This window comes from Scyliorhinus torazame, chromosome 6 (genome assembly GCF_047496885.1).
Source record: "Scyliorhinus torazame isolate Kashiwa2021f chromosome 6, sScyTor2.1, whole genome shotgun sequence".
NCBI lineage: Eukaryota > Metazoa > Chordata > Chondrichthyes > Carcharhiniformes > Scyliorhinidae > Scyliorhinus > Scyliorhinus torazame.
Window position 1 is genome coordinate 49,674,321 of NC_092712.1, and position 17,752 is coordinate 49,692,072.

Here is a 17,752-nt window from a genome sequence, read left to right on the forward strand (position 1 = left end):
GGGGGGGGGGCTCCGACCCCGAGTTGGGCCTACGATGGGGCCTGGCCCGCGATTGGGGCCCATTGACCGGCGGGCTGGCCTCTCACTCCCTGGGCCTATTTTCTTTCACGCCGGCCCCTGGATTCCCACGCCATGTTGCGTCGGGGTGGCCACCGCGCATGCGCGGGTTGGCGCCGGCGCCACTGCACATGCACGGATCCCGTGGCGCACAGTTCGTGCCGGGATGGGAGGCAGGAGCGCATGCGCGGGTTGGCGCCGGCGCCACTGCACATGCACGGATCCCGTGGCGCACAGTTCGCGCTGGGATGGGAGGCAGGAGCGGCATGAACCACTCCAGCGCTGTGCTGGCCCCCTGTAGGGGCCAGAATCGGTACTCCCAGCGGCACGTTCACGCCGTCGTGAAACGCGACGGCGTTTCCGACGGCGTGGACACTCTGCCGCCGAATGGGAGAATCCCGCCCACTGTTTTGGTAAAAAGGGTATTCCTGGTTTAGTGGATGTTGTTATCAAGTTGAAACAGTTGAAAGGCAATTTATTAAGGATTATATATATATATATATATATATATGTATAGAGTACTGCAGCTGTGTGGGGTATTTATGTTTGTAGTTGATAAAATGCTTACTGTGTGTGTTTATAGCAATGTCAACTGAATTTGTAGAATAAACTTTGTTTTTGATTAAAAGCGCTTAAGGCCTCTGTTGAATAACATCTGAAAGTCAGTCCCTTGTGCTCATCATAACCAAAATCTATAAACAGTTGTAGGTAAGGTGAACTCCATGATATATTATGGAGTTTTCTAAGCCCTGGTCCATAACAGTACTTAGAACATCCCAACAGCGTGAGTTCTTTCACAACCTCAGACATCCCAAAGAGTTTTATAGCCAAATGAATTAATTTGTAAGTGTGGTCACTGTTGTAACGTCGGAAACATCACAATTCCGAAATACATTTGCAAAGGAAGTGTGTTCATAACATGGCCAAAAGGGTTGATTATCAACCTGCGAGCCCTTCCCCTATACCTGTGGCAGATGGTGAGAGCGAGAGAGTTTCCCCAGCCAGAACCATGTAGTAGCTGCAACACAACAGCTTCCCCACCTTAATAGACTCCACGCACAAGCTCTTGCCAAGATTCCACGGCGAGTCTCCTCCTTGCTTCGAGGGACTGATTAGGGAGAGCGAGGTATTTTTTGAGGGCTTCCTCCATTCAGCAAAGTCACAGACATTTTATCCGAAGGAGTTTGTTTTCTCTCTGGCTGCATAAAAGGTAAATATCTCCTGTTCTCCAGTGAGTCCTTTGTCGACTGACCCTCTCAGAATTAATGTTCACAAAAAGTGGGCCTCAGATGCACCAGCTTGGAGGATCTTGATGTATCAGGTGAGAAACCCTCAGGTGGCGCCAACATTGATAGCAAAGAAGAGGAAATCTTCATTAATGGTCATGCTATAAGCCGGGGATTTTGCATGCCCTCGCCACCGTTTTCCAGTGGTGGAGGCTGCTCCTCATTGGTTGACAGGGTTTCCCGGCAGCGCAGCCAGCAAGCCATGGAAAGCACCATTGCCTTTGGCGGGACTAGAAAATCCCGCCACCGGTCAAAGGCAGACCATCTCAGTCGCCAGAAAACCTGCCGCACTGGGAGTAATGGGGATGGAGGGGGAGGTGGAGGGGGGGTGGAATCTCAGCCGTCAATGTGATATAAGACCTTCGACATAAAGAACTCCCAAAGTGTTTCTCAGAGCGAGTTAAGAAAAACAGATCCTGACCAAGCAAGAAAGAGTTCAGGGGGGGGACGTCTGATGAACTGAGTGTTGGAAAAGGGTTGAAAAGGGTACAAAGCAGATGGAGAGGGCGGTTGAAGATGACGGCTTCAATCCTCCTGATGCTGAGCTGGAGAGAGTTGGTCTGGATCAAGGGCTGGCGACGAGATGGGTAGAGCTGGCCTCACCAACACCCCTGTGAAAGTTAAACCACACAACTGTGGAATTGTAGCACTGGGGGTGGCATTGAGGTAAAAAGGGAGGGTAAATGCGGATGCATCGTGTGGGGGTGACAGGAGCGAGAAGAGACACGTTGTTCATGTTGTGGGAAAATAGGAATGGAACTGTGTGAGGGCAGTCCAGTGAAGTAGCGGAGCAGAAATGGAGGAGGATGGTCTACCCTGTCGATGCTGTGGAGAGGCCAAGGAGGGCGAAAAGAATTCTTCCCCCTCTCCCACTCTGCCCCACTACTTACTGAGTTTTGACATTGCTACTGCTTCCAAATATAATTCTGTATCTGCCATAATATTGGCAAACTAAGGTGAAGACTAAGATAAAGGTGAGAGAAAGGCCCTCACCATTTAGTTTAAAAGAGAAAGACCAGGCTGGATTCTCCGGTACCCCAGCCGGGTGTTTCTCGGCTGCGCTCCTATCGCTACGGTGGTAATCTATCACCCTGCCGCTTGTCAGTGAGCTTTCCCGTTGAAACCACCCAGCATCGCCAGGAAACCCTCTGGTGGGGGTGCGTTGCCAGCAGGAAAAGTGAATCCTGACGACCGGACAATTCCGGCCCAGATATATCAGTGATAGTTGATGCATGTTGGTAGTTGGATCGGATGATCGGAGGAAAGAGACCGCAAGAAGACAGGACATTCACAGTTTTGAAAGTATTATTCTGATGAGAAGCTGATGTGATGTTGTTGCGACCTTTCAGTTGAACGAAACCTGTTTCTAAGTTGCACCAACGCGGTTGAGAGCATAAAGTGAGCGTGAAGATGCAATTTATATCCTAAACTTTACAGTGCTTTGCTTTAGGAATTGGTGGGTGAGATGATGCGGGTGGGGTGTGTCATGTAAGAGTCCCTTTAAGAAATGTGTGTTTCTCAAATGGCAGCAGTGATGTCAGAGTGTGGGTGGAGCTGGGCTGTCTTTCTGTCTTTCACTTTCGTTTTGAGCTGAAAAGCTGCTCTGTGGCTCTGTTTAGTTTAGTTTTAGATCTGGAGAAGCTGCAGTCATAGCAAGATGCGTATGAATCTCTGCAAGCTAAAGAATGTTCATTTGGTGATTTCAATGTAGTAACTGCCCTCAGTAGAGAATTTAAACCTGCTGTCCTTCTGTAAAAAGGGTTTTTGTCTTATGGATGTGTGATAGAGTACTGTATTCTTTGGGGGGGGGGGGTGCATTTGAATTGATGGCTGCTAAGATGTTCACTGTTTGTTTGTAAAAGGTTAACTGGGTTCATAGAATAAACATTGTTTTTGTTTAAAAATACTTAGTTCTCTGTTGCATTACAGTGGGGCAGCATAGTAGCATTGTGGATAGCACAAATGCTTCACAGCTCCAGGGTCTCAGGTTCGATTCCGGCTTGGGTCACTGTCTGTGCGGAGTCTGCACATCCTCCCCGTGTGTGCGTGGGTTTCCTCCGGGTGCTCCGGTTTCCTCCCACAGTCCAAAGATGTGCGTGTTAGGTGGATTGGCCATGCTAAATTGCCCATAGTGTCCAAAATTGCCCTTAGTGTTGGGTGGGGTTACTGGGTTATTGGGATAGGGTGGAGGTGTGGACCTTGGGTAGGGTGCTCTTTCCAAGAGCCGGTGCAGACTCGATGGGCCGAATGGCCTCCTTCTGCACTGTAAATTCTATGATTCTATGATTCTATGAACCGTAAAATGGGCCCTTGTGTTCCCCATAACCAAAATCGATTTAAAGTTGTGGGTCAGGTGAACTTCATGATACACTTTGGGGTTCTCTAAACCCCGGACGATAACAAATGGGCTTGTTGATGTAATGTATTGGGGAATTTGCCCAGAACCCATGGTCCATGACCAGAAGTGGGTCACTATGGAAATTGGTGAATTTCCTTCCGTGGGCAGCACGGTGGTGCAATTGTTAGCACTGCTGTCTCACAGCACCAAGGAGTCGGGTTCAATCCCGGTCCCGGGTCACTGTCCGTTTCCACATTCTCCCCTTGTCTGCGTGGGCCTCACCCCCACAAACCAAAGATAGTCAGAGGCTTTTTCCCAGGGTAGAGGGGTCAATTACGAGGGGGCATAGGTTTAAGGTGCGAGGGGCAAGGTTTAGAGTAGATGTACGATGCAAGTCTTTTACACAGAGGGTGCCTGGAACTCGCTGCCGGAGGAGGTGGTGGAAGCAGGGACAATAGTGACATTTAAGCTGCATCTTGACAAATACATGGATAGGTTGGGAATAGAGGGATATGGACCCCGGAAGTGTAGAAGATTTTAGTTTAGACGGGCAGCATGGTCGGCACAGGCTTGAAGGGCCAAAGGGCCTGTTCCTGTGCTGTACTTTTCTTTGTTCTTTGTTCTCTTTGTTCTTTATATGCAAGGTAGGCCACACTAAATTGCTCCTTAATCAGAAAAAAACTAATCAGGAACTTTAAATTTGTATTAAAAAAAAAGAAAATTCCACGCGGACAGCCTCACACCGATTTTTCTTGAACCAGTCTGACATTTTACAATGCAAGTTCAAAAAACTACTGGGGAGTGTTTTTCATTCATTCACGGGACTTGGGAGTCACTGGCTGGGCCAGCGTTTATTGCCCTTCAACTGAATGGCTTGCTAGACCATTTAAGAATCAACCACCTTGCTGTGGGTCTGGAGTCACAGGTAGGCCAGGCCAGGTAAGGATGACGAATTTCCTTCCCTAAAGGACATTGGTGAGCCAGCTGGGTTTAGATGGGTTCTCACCACAATGGTTCCATGGTTATCATTCGACTTGGAAAAGAAAATCCAGGTTTTTATTGATTTCAAATTTCACCATCTGCCGTGGTGGGATTTGAACCTCTGGATTACTAGTGCAGTGACAACGCCATTAGGGCACCGCCACCACCCCCATGTAGTAGAGGCAGTCGGTGATTTTGAGATGTTTGCCACATCACAGACTGTGCCATTCTTACACTTCTACTAAAGAGCTCTGCAAGAGCTTCACCAAGCCACAGTGCCCTTTAAATGCCTTGACCTATTTTACAACCATAAATATTGCTGCCGAAATGTCGATTAATACCAACCAGCCTGACAAACGTACAAACGAGCTGCAAACTTCGTCTTGTGTCATTCTACGGATACTATGGATTTCTGTGTTACATCTTCATGGCACGCTGGCACAGTGGTTAGCACTGCTCCTCTCAGCGCCAGAGATCAGGTTCGATTCCGACCTCAGGTGACTGTCTGTCCGGAGTCTGCATGTTCTCCCCGTGTCGTTTCCTCCGGGTACTCCAGTTTCCTCCCACAGTCCAAAGATGTGCAGGTTAGGTGGATTGACCATGCTAAATTTCCCCTTAGTGTCCAAAGGTTAGGTGGGGTCCCGGGTTTGCAGGGGAGTGGGTGTAGTTAGGGCCTACTTTCAGCGTGTTGGTGCAGACTCTATGGGCCGAATGGCCTCCTTCTGCACTGTAGGGATTCTAAAATAATATGAAGAGAAAGGACACCTTCTCTGAAGATTGGAAAGTTTGCTTCTTTCAGATCTTTGAGGCATTGGCATTGTTCTCCAGTCACTCACTGACCACACTGGTGTGGTCAGGGATGGCCGGGGTCAGCCAGCTTGTAGGCCTCTGCTTGGACTTTGCAACGGCCAACGGTTTCCAACACTGGTTAGACACATTGCTGGAGTTCTCATCGTTTGACCCCTTACGTCGAATCACGCCACAGGGTCACACCACCTTGTTTCCTCACTCCAACACCACCACCATCACCCCTCGCCCCCACACACACACACCTCGCACAACCCCATCCCTAAGATTTTTTACAACTAATAAGCAAAGGGCGTTCATAGAAAATGCACCAAAAATAACCACTTTTGTTTTTCAAAAAATAACTCGCAGCAGGATGATAATCTTTCATTCCTGGGGACACCAGGACCAACCTGGAGGGTTGGCGACCCGGTTCCCAGACCAGCCGAATCCTGGGGATGTTACATTGGAGCAGCAGAGTATGAAAATGTAAACACCTGATTGAAATCTTCACTGAAGTGGCCAGATGCTTGCGGAAGGAGAGGGGTAAAACAAAATCTGTGGAACACAATGAGGTGAAACGGGAAAGATTTTGAAATGCATTTAAAAAAGAGAACTCAGCATCTTCTTGCACATCGTTCAGATTGCTGTAGTGTGTGTTTTTTTAGCCTGCCATGTACTTTTGGCATGTAACCACTGTTGTAATACAGGCAACTGTAATATAACAGTATATAGTCTTATGTAAACACACAGTACCTTCAGGTTCAAACAGGAGTCCTGTCTCTACCCTGTGAAAACACAGAACATAAATACTCTTCACATTCAGATTATCTATTTTAATTGTATGTCAGTGGTACATAAGCCAAAAAAGCAACAAGGATCCCATATCCATGGAGAAAGGTCCATTTGCTTCTTTATATAATCTAGCCTAATAAAAAAATCTAATTGTTGTCTGTCAAACGCACAGGAAAAGACTGATGCAGACACACACAGACATATATAGACACACAAACACACACACATTGAACAGCCTGCACTTTAAGCAGTTATATCGAGTTTGACACACAAGCATTGCCTGCTACATTAATTACCTGGAGCAGGGACCTTAGGGAGGTCCCACCTGCCATGACTCCTTCCATCATTTACACAGAACCTCATCACACGTGAGTGGACGCACTGTCTTCTGGAGTGCCGACAAAGCTCCTTTCTCCCCTCTGCCAGTGATGCTGCATACCCGATGTGACAGGGACAAACCTCTCAGTTGTCTCTGAAGCCTTGGCTGCCCAGTGTCGGTTGCCAGGCAGTTATCAGTTGCTGTGACGACTGCAGTGGTTGTAGCTCATTGAGGAGCAGAGGATTGTTAACCTTCCAATCTGCATCATCCCCTCTTCAGTGAAGACTGTCGTACTGTTTGCCTCTCAGTTTCTTTCTCTCTCTCTCTCTTTGTTTTCTGCCAGTGCTTTTACTGTGCATGCTTTTTTCTGTAAATACTTACGACTGCTGAGAGGACAGGGCTTAAACACTCACATCCTGCTACCTCTGCGGTGGGTGCGAGTAGGTGAACATGACTACAGCAAAGGAAGGCACTGCTTCAGGGAAAGGGGTCCAGCAACAGGAACAGGTATTTCTGTATTCAGTTCGGACTTTTTGTTATTACATTATTAATCTATCCAGTGGTATCAGGGTTTTTGTCTTGTGCTTCTGGTGAATGGTAACACTTGGCACCGACTGGGGCATGTTTTATCCATCAGATCAAATAAGCAAGCTGATGGACTAAGGTGCGGGGAGTGGGGGGCGGGGGGGGGGGGGAAAGGGGTGATGGGGTTGTGGCGGTGGGGGCAGTTGTGGATTGTAGAGGGGATGATGCTGCACAGTGGACGACAAGGAGATTATTTGTATCATAACTGGAAGTGTTTTCCATGCCAATCTTAACCCGGCTGATCCGGCACCAGCTTTATAGAGCGTTATAGAGGGTGACATATTATCAGCGATTTCCCAGCGACTGTGCTTAAACGGTGCTAAAGTACGACTGGAGGTTACCTTAACTGGGGAGATGGAGATGTTAATTTTTTTAGAAGGCTGAGCACTCTCTGCATGTCATCTGTGACTTTCCACATAAGCGTGGTTGCAGCTTGCATCAATTTTTCATGCCAGCTGTGCATCACCAGTCAAGTGCAATGAGCAACTTGCTCCTCGACCAGATTTCACTGATTGTGAATGACCACATACTCTGTCACTGACTCTCTGCTAATTCTAAATCTGTATCTATTTCCCACCTACCTCCCACCCTCTGTTACTCCCGCACCCCCCACCCTCCCGGTTCACTTCCCTCTTCTTGTGGGGAATTATTTTTCCCAACACTAAGTGATCATGATCTGGAATGCACTGCCAGAAAGGATGATGGAAGCAGATTCATCCGTAACTTCTAAAAGGCGATTGCACATATACTCGAATGGGCAACATTTGCAGGGCAATGAGGAAAGAGTGGGATGGATTGATCAACACTCACAAAGGGCTGGCACACGTACGATGAGCTGAATGGTCACCTATTTTGTATCGTTCTATGATTCTTTCCCTTCTTTCTTTATCGTTTGCTGTTTCCCCTGCTCCTTCCTTTGTGAAGCGAAAACAAGCAGATAAATGGTCCATCTCCCTCCAAGCTGTTTGGAGGAGCAGAGTGACAGGGTTGGGAGAGTTACAAAGGGAGGGATGGGGAGGGGGTGGGATGGGGGGGTGGGGGGCTGTCCACGGATGGGCAGGGTTCAGGAAGTTGATTGAGTGCGAACGAAGATGCAAGATTAGGCTTACTGGCGCCCACCTCTCTCTCTTTGCCTTAAATAGATTTGCCTAATGACAAGGAGATGTTTTCAATAAGTAGGTGTTCCGTTGCTGAATAAATGTGTGTAACAAGTAATCTGTAGCAGTCTTAGCAAGAACAATGCTGCTGTAAATACGACGGTAATAACCAAGCTTAACACAATGGACATATATCTGTGTGTGAGAGACTAACAGGAGGGGGAGAATAAAATCTCAATTATTTTGAAGGTTAAAGGAACAATGAAATATAGTTCAAATAGGTAACTGGATCGGTTTTACACTTATAAAAGTGAGCATCTTGCCACACATTGTTGTGGGCTGTATGTGTCTTCATGTGTTCAAATTGTCTCAATACTATAGGTGTGGAAATGCATAAAAAACTTTAACCTACCTTTTAAGTAACTGGGAAGGGATTTTCCTGTCATGCCATTGTTGACTTTCGGCTGCTCTCCAGGTTTTCCCGTCCTGCCCGTGACGATTCCCGCTACTGGCAGGACCAGAAAATTGTGGTCCGTGATGCAATTGGTCGCGCTGTCACCTCTGAATCAGAAGGTGGCAGGTTCAAGCCCCCATTTCAGAGAGTTAAATATAAATTCCAGGCTGACACTTCGATGCACCGCTGAGGGAGTGCTGCACTGCTGGAGGTGCCGTCGTTCAGATAAGACATGAAACCAAGTATGCAAGTCCGTCCTTTCTGGTGGACAGAAAAGGTCCCTTAGTTCTATTTTGAAGGTGTAGAGGAAAGTTCTCCGCGGTGCTCTGGGACAATCTTTGGGCGAGATTCTCCGGCCTCTCCGTGGCGTGTTTCCTGGCGGCGGGAGGCAGCCCGCTGTTGGCCGGCAGTGGGATCTTCTGGTTTTTCCATTGAATCCATCCCACGCCGCTGGAAACCCGCAGTGGTTCCAGAAGATTCCACTCGGGTTAACAGCTGTAAGATCTCGCCCGTTATGTCTCAAGCAACATCACCAACAACAGATTACCCAGTAAATGGGTGCTCGCAGAAAAATAATTTTCACTGTACCTCGGTACACGTGACAATAAACAAATCCAATCCAATCCAAATGTCTCATTGCCCTCCATGGAAGCTTATTGTGGTCCAATCACAATTGGCTGCCACGTTTTCTGCATGATGACAGTGACTGCACTTCAAGACAAAGTACACCCTGAGCTGTCAAGCATCCTGGAAGTCCTGAAGCTGGGAAATTCGCTATAAAAGTGCAAACTCTATCGCTTTTCTTTACCTTCACTGAAAACACGGCAAGGGCAGCTCAGCTCCATCTACGTATATTGAGGATCAGATTGAAACAGCAGTATGACTTTCCCGCGGTAAACCTTCACGTTGAAGATGTCTGCACAGCTTAATTATTGTTGCATTCTGTGGTTTGCAAAGTCTCCCCCAAACAGTTATGGGTGTTTTCCAGAGATGCCAGTACCATGGGAGCGAAGGGAAAGAAAGTGCCCAGGAGGAGGGTAGTGACAGAGGGAAAGTTGTACTGAATGGGATCATACGAAGGTCTGGCCAGTTTATGGCTGGCCACTGCTTAGTTCTGAAGATCAAATTGTGTGCCTGACAAAGGAGGAATGGCACGATTCCCTTTTTAACTAAAATCTTCCCTGATTCTCGCCAGAAAAAATGGCTCGCTTCTGAAATTATATTTGCAAAAATTGCATATTTCAAAAATCAGGCTTCCTTTAATTTCACTGGTAGATCACAAATTCTAGGGGGAGGGGGCGAAGGAATGGGTTTGTTCTTCTTATCATGCCTGTGTCCAATAATTTCCACTTCCCGACACTTTCCCCCACAGCCCTGCAAGCTTTTACTTTTCCGGAGTATATCCAATTCCCATTTTGAAAGTCGGTATTGAATCCCACCCCCACCCACTCCCCACCCACCCACTCCCCACCACCCTATAGTGGTTTAGTACAACCAGATGGTTTGCTGGGCCATTTCGGAAGGTAGGTAAGAGTCAACCACATTACCATAGGTCTGGAGTCACACGAGGGCCAGAGTGAGTGAGGATAACAGATTTCCTCTTCTGAGGCGCTTCAGTGAACCAGATGGGCCTTTACGCCAATCTACTAGTTTCATGAACATCGTGGCTGCTGCCATCCTTTTATTCCAGATTAATTAGTTCAACATAAATTTCCCAGATGCTGTGATTCAATAATATTGAATCTATTGAACCGATATGCACCTGAGATGTTTCTCCACAGAACCAGACTGTCAGAAAAGGCGTGCAGTTCTTGCAGGTTATTAAGAGCATGAATTTCCTCATTCGTTCTCTCGTAGGTATTGATCTGATGGCAACGGGGCATATATATGTAACAGCCAAGTTCCACTCAATTCCAATTTCTGGAATTGCAAACACCCTGACTTTGTCTGTTGCTCAAGAAAGACAAAACCCTGTTTGATAACATGTTGGGTGTGAGCCAGGCCCTTGTTGGTGGCATCACTTCATTTACTGCAATGGTTCTGAGCGAAGGTCAAATTCGAATTGTGATCAAGAGCAGTTTCAAAATTCAGAAATTAGGTCATTTTGTTCAACCTTGATGACATCAGGAAAATAATTGGAGATACATACAGGTAGGTGTGTTGTATATTTGGGAAAATGTCAGGGCGTTAATCATACTATTTCCTTTTTAATATTCTTAAAAAAGATTTCATTGCCATACTTCAGCAGCGAATTAGTTGGAAGCCATGCATAATTAATGTTCAATATTTAACAGTGCCACAGGAAATAGTGTTTTCCTGGTGTCAGTGCCAGGATTCCTTGCGGGCACGTGGCTGTGTGTCTCTGACCCAGAAAATAGGCCCAATCTCGGGCCCAGACGCCAACCTGCATGGTCAGCACACAGCTGAACTGAGAGGCCCAAGGACCAATGGAATTTGGTCCTCAAGCCTTGGCAGCATCATCAGGCAATCACAGGCAGCTAGACCGAGCGAAGCGGTCAATGTCAGGCCTCCGATCTCAAGGAAGTTCTGAGGGGGAGGCGGATCATGACTTTAGCGGAGTCAGGGTAAACCCTGGCTCAGCCTGGTTCTACTTAACTATCATCAGCAGGGGGGGTATAATGTAATGAGGATTCCAAGGTGGGGCATGGTCAACATCGATGCAGTTCACTGAGGTCTAACTTGAAAAAGGAATTGTTTAACGTACACAAGGATTCCAATGTTATATACAATATATGTAAGGAATCTAGTGCCAATTTTGGATATCTTCCTGGGCACCATGAATTCAGCAGAGGGATCAACATCTGCTTGGGTTAGATGCAGACTATTCCACTGTTAAATTGGTTTGCTTTGCGCCTGTTCTATGCTCCAAAAATGGGAACAATGCAAACCAATCTCTACCAATATGTATCTATAGATGTAGGTAATATATATGTGTTAACTAATTGTGGCATTATCCATGGTTGGTTGACCAAGTTGGCCTAAATTTACATCATGACAGAGAGGCTCTCCGTCGTGGCAAAAAACCACGAAATGACCGGGAATTCGAAGATCTAAGAACTTGGCATTTCCCAACGTTGTGGGGGTGGGACTGGAGTCGGGCTAAAGTTCACACATGGCAATCTGTAGAGACAGCTCACTATTTAAATCACCAGTTACCACCACTAAAGTAGGACTTTGGAAGGCCAGGAGTATGAAACACCAAGTATGCAGATTTGAACATGTAGGAAGAGTTCTGAGCTTGGTGGACTTCTTTGGATAGCCAGGGTATCCCGTTAGAGAGATAAAGTATCTTTTTGGATAGAGTCCACAAACACTTTTGGGAGAGGAAAGGCACCGTTTGAGATTGTTTAAATTAAACATAATTATGCACTTTCTATGCGCAAATTTGTTAGAACTGTCAGCTGCCAAAGAACTGTCCAGTCTTAAATAAACTGTCCACCTGTCAAGGAACTGTCAAAGAACCCTCAAAGTTTTCAAGGAAGTAACTAAGCATACTAGCTGAGTTGGCAAGGAGGGGGGAAGAAGGGAAAAAGGTAGTGAAAGGTTGGCACAGGAAATATGAGGTCTGTCCATTGGGGTGTGGGTGGGGCATAGGTTGGCATGGATGGCACTTTGGATGTGTGTGTGGAGGTGTTGTAATCTTTTTTATTGATTCAAACACAGTGTCAGTGCACGGAGGCAGGCCCTCTACCCAACGTGCCTCCGTGTCCAGTAACCCCTCTGCACTCATTCTGTCTTTGCACACCGACTCCTCTTTCAGCCCACCTTCACCAGCACATCGCATCCCCCATCCCACCTACACCAACTGAAGACCTGACCTGCAGGCAGACATCATTATAGGTCGGGTTCACCAAGCTGCAAAATCTCCCGACTCTGCGCATCTGACCCGGGCTCGAATGTCTGAGGCTATGTATATTAATCTAAACAATTTGAGGGCTGCAATTTGTGGCCCTTCCACTTTTATGGTTGGCAGATGGGCCAGTTGGCCAGGTGGCTTTCACATTTACGCTACAAACCCCACCCAGGGTGGTATAAAATGCACGGCATTAAATAAAATAAAAGAAGGCGTTTGAGGGATGCTATGTGGTCTGCTGTCCGGTGCTTGAATTTACAGTATTGACACAGTTGGCAACATTTCATTGAGCTCATTTCATTTTTACAGCACTGCAGCTCCCTGAGGCAGCACCACAGCACCTTTCCACCTCCAGGGAGCGCCTGCCCGCTCCATCCACCCTTCCCCGTCAGCGCACCTTTCACACCAGCTGCCAGTGAATTGGCCAGCTGGCGTGGCATCGGGGGGCCGGGGGCCAATTGCAGCCGGCAGCGCGCATTGCATCCACTTCCCGGCCCGCTGGTCGCATACGCCCGGCCAGTGTACGACTCAACTCTTTCACTCCCTGAACTCCCGGATCTGACACTCCAAAGATCGCTACCTCTGGACTCGGCACCACGTGTGTTTCTAGCACCGTGGACATTGCCTTCGCAAACCCCTGCCAAAACCCTCTGAGCTGAGGGCATGCCCAGAACATGTGGGCATGGTTTGCTGGGGTTTCCATGCACCTCGCGCATCTATCTTCTACCTGAAAAAATTGCTCATCCTCGCCGCCGTCATGTGTGCCCGGTGGACCACCTTAAATTGTATTCGGCTTATCCTGGCACATGATGAGGAGGATTTGACCCTGCTTAGTGTGTCCTCCCATAGACCCGCCTCTAACTCTCCTCCTAGCTCATCCTTCCACTTGCCATTAAGCTCCTCCACCGCGGTTTCCTCCGCCTCCAACAGCTCCTGTTAGATATCCAGGAGCACCTTCCCCTCCCCCACCCAGGTACCGGAAACTACTTTATCCTGTATCCCCCGTGGTGGCAGCAGCGAGGTAGGTTGTTGACTCAGAGAGTGGTTAGGGTGTGGAATGGACTGCCTGCTGTGATAGTGGAGTCAGACACTTTAGCAACTTTCAAGCGGTTATTGGATAGGCACATGGAGCACACCAGAATGACAGGGAGTGGGATAGCTTGATCTTGGTTTCGGACAATGCTCGGCACAACATCGAGGGCCGAAGGGCCTGTGTTGTGCTGTACTGTTCTATGTTTTATGTTCAAGCCGCGGAGCTGAGAGAAATTTCAGAAATTCGCTCCTGAGAGCCACCCGTTGGTAAAGACCTACAACTACAGTGTGGCACAGCGAAAGCTATGGGGCTCGTCCACAGAGCAAAATTGGGTAATGTCAGCAGAAAAATAGAACCAGAAAATCAAAGAGAGTAAGTTTTATAGACTTGAAGTGAACTCCCTACAGAAGGATTGTAATTATATATAGATCGATGCACTGAAATGTGTTTGTGTGAATCAGTTTATTTCCCATGGCATTGATTGCAGTAACTGAAAAATTCTGCATCTCTCTCTCGATATAACTGTCTCTGCTTGCCTCTCATTTGGTGGATTACACACTGCCGGTCTTAATATTTTCTGTTCCTCCTCTGTCCCCCTTTCGTTCTCGCTCTGTCCTTTTGTCAATCATTTCTCGCTTCACTTCTGCACATCTCCCGCTCTCTGTCACGTCTCTGTGCCTGTCTGCATCTCCTTTTCTCCATGATTCGGCAGTCCCTCGATGATGATGGAATGAGGACTGCAATGTGGTGACCTTAAATCTGACCCGCACCCACTCTGAGGGTGGCACCTGGCTGGGAACGTGGGATACAGAAATCACCCCTGGGAAATGGGATAGAATCAGAGTGGCCCTCCTGGGTTCCAACATTTGTATCTTATATTCTTTTTCTCCTTCTGTATTTCTGCAAATCTGTACGCACGTCACATAACTCCTTCGGTCTCCTTTGTCATCTAATTATTCTTTAATCTTTTTGAACCTGATTGCCTTGTACTTTCCTTCTGATCTTCTCTTGCTCCTTTGACTCTCACTTTGTATCTTCTTGTAAATTGACTTCTCTTCATTTGCTAGTTTCAACTCACATTCGTGACGATTAAATGATCAGTCCCAGTACTGGGGCTGTTTTCCATTGGGTAGAGAGGGTGAGGGGGGCCCAGGGTCTTCCTGGAATATTTAACCATCGGAAATGAGATTCAATTCAGTTAATTAACAGGGAGACAAGGGTGCGTGATCATGGCTTCAGTGTGCGAGTGCACTTGGGCGTGGGGGGAATGGGGGAGGGAGGGGTGGTGGAACATTTGGATTGGGTCAACCAAACAGAGAATGACCACAAGGAGATAATTAATTTAAAAAAAATTGAGTATGAGAAATTTGTTTCAAAGAAAAAAACAGAAGAGGGAAGTAATTGAGGAATATTCAATTATGCTTTAAAAAAAATGGATGCCTTGTGTATTCTTGTGAGATTGAATGCAAATTAGAGCTACCTAGGGTAGTCGTGGAATATCCCTGGAATTAAAGACTGTATACTGTTACGTGCAAAATGGGATTTTAAAAAATTGCTTATTTGCTTTGAATATTTGCATTCATTACAGATAAAAGGGATAGGGAAAAAGTGGGCAGAGTGATCAAGGACAGGAAGTCGTGTGGTGAAACTATTGGGAAAGTTTCACCACACGAACCTATGTTAGTATGCATTTGGGGAAGTATAAAACTAAGGTCCATGAATACTAGATGGTCACCAAGAAATCATGGTGCGCATTCTCCTGCCATTGGGATCCTCTGATCCCGTCGGCAACGCACCCCCGCCCACGGGTTTCCCAGCAGTGTGGGGTGGCTTCAATGGGAAAACACATTGGCGAGGGGTGTGAAGAGAGAACCCCGTCACCGAGACACACATCAGCTGGGGAACCTGGGATTCCAGCCCAATGTTAGGAATATCAAAAGAAATTCTATCGACCTTGATTAATTGTTGATAATTACGATAATTTATTCACAAGTAGGCTTACATTAACACTGCAATGAAGTTACTGTGAAAATCGCCTAGTTGCCACATTCCGGCGCCTGTTCAGGTACACAGAGGGAGAATTCAGAATGTCTTGGAGACGTGGAACCCGTGACTTCATGGAATGGTTGACGCAAACAATATAAGTACATTTAAGGGGAGGCTAGATCATCTTTTGAGAAAGAAGATGATAGAGGGCAATGTTGATGGACTTGGATAGGAAAAATGACAGGAAGCGTAAGCACTCGCATGGGCTGATTGGACAGAAACTACCTATTTATGGGTGGTATCTTCTATGTAATTCTATGGAGAGGACTAATAATCCAGCGACCCAGGATAATGCCCTGGAGACTTGGGTTTAATGGCAGCTGGTAGAATTTAAATTAAGTTTATAAAATCTGGCATTTAGCATTGATAATGATGACCATGAAACTTTCATTGATTGTTATAAAATCCCATCAGGTTCACAAGTGTCCTTTAGGGAAGTAAATTCACCGTTCATTCTGGCCGATACGTGACTCCAGACCCCACAGCAATGTGGTTGACTCTTTCTTTAAAATAAATTTAGAATACCCAATTATTTTTTTCCAATTAAGGGCCAATTTAGCGTGGCCAATACACCTACTTTGCACATCATTGGGTTGTGGGGGCAAAACCCACGCAAACACGGGGAGAATGTGCAAACTCCACACGGACAGTGACCCAGAGCCGGGATCGAACCTGGGACCTCGGCGCCGTGAGACTGCAGTGCTACCACTGCGCCACCGTGCTGCCCTCAATGTGGTTGACTCTTAACAGACTAAGATAGGAGAATTTATCATGGAGAATAAGGAAATCGCAGAGAAGCTAAATGATTACTTTTTGTGTCTATCAGGAGGAAGATACAAGAAATCTCCCAGAAATAATAGTGTACCAAGGGGCTAGAGAAGATGAGGAATTGAAGGAAATTAGTATGAGTAAAAAAGTAGCATTGGTACTATTTGGTAGCACGGTGGCACAGTGGCCAGCGATGCTGCCACACAGCGCCAGGGACCCGGTTTCGATTCCGACCTTGGATGACTGTGTGAGTTTGCACGTTCTCCCTGTGTTTGCATGGGTTTCATCCGGGTGCTCCGGTTTCCTCCAAAGAAGTGCAGGTTAGGTGGCTTGGCTATGATCAATTGTCGCTTAGTGTCCAAAGGTTAAACAAAGGAGATTACAATGGGATGAGAGAAGAGCTAGCTAGGGTAGACTGGGAGCAAAGACTTTATGGTGAAACAGTTGAGGAACAGTGGAGAACCTTCCAAGCGATTTTCACAGTGCCCAGCAAAGGTTTATACCAACAAAAAGGAAGGACGGTAGAAAGAGGGAAAATCGACCGTGGATATCTAAGGAAATAAGGGAGAGTATCAAATTGAAGGAAAAAGCATTCAAAGTGGCAAAGATTAGTGGGAGACTAGAGGGCTGGGAAATCTTTAGGGGGCAACAGAAAGCTACTAAAAAATCTATAAAGAAGAGTAAGATAGACGATGAGAGTAAACTTGCTCAGAATATAAAAACAGATCGTTAAAGTTTCTACAAATATATAAAACAAAAAAGAGTGGCTAAGGTAAATATTGGTCCTTTAGAGGATGAGAAGGGAGATTTAATAATGGGAGATGAGGAAATGGCTGAGGAATTGAACAGGTTTTTTGGGTCGGTCTTCACAGTGGAAGACACAAATAACATGCCAGTGACTGATGGAAATGAGGCTATGACAGGTGAGGACCTTGAGATGATTGTTATCATTAAGGAGGTAGTGATGGGCAAGGTAATGGGACTAAAGGTAGAAAAATCTCCTGGCCCTGATGGAATGCATCCCAGAGTGCGAAAAGAGATGGCTGGGGAAATTGCAAATGCACTAGTGATAATTTACCACAATTCACTACACTCTGGGGTGGTCCCGGCAGATTGGAACAGTGACACCACTGTTCAAAAAAGGAGATGGGAAAAAAGTGGGTAATTATAGGCCAGTTAGCTTAACTTCGGTAGTAAGGAAGATACTGGAATCTATCATCAAGGAAGAAATTGCGAGGCATCTGGTTGGAAATTGTCCCATTGGCAGACGCAGCGTGGGTTCATAAAGGTCAGGTCGTGCATAACTAATTTAGTGGAATTTTTTGAGGACATT

General features: G+C 46.6%; 1 protein-coding gene across 3 annotated transcripts in view; it reads left to right on the top strand.

Moving 5' to 3' along the window:
* Positions 1 to 17,752, top strand: part of dpp6a (dipeptidyl-peptidase 6a) — a 1,922,242-nt gene that overhangs the window by 716,389 nt on the left and 1,188,101 nt on the right. Inside the window, exon 1 of one of the 3 annotated variants that reach the window (XM_072508191.1) lies at positions 6,565 to 7,069. The exons of the other annotated variants lie outside the window; for them this stretch is intronic. Coding sequence (XP_072364292.1) covers positions 7,013 to 7,069 — 57 coding nt within the window. The 5' untranslated portion in view covers positions 6,565 to 7,012. Of the gene's footprint in view, positions 1 to 6,564; positions 7,070 to 17,752 lie in introns of those variants that run through there. 3 annotated transcript variants of the gene reach the window in all.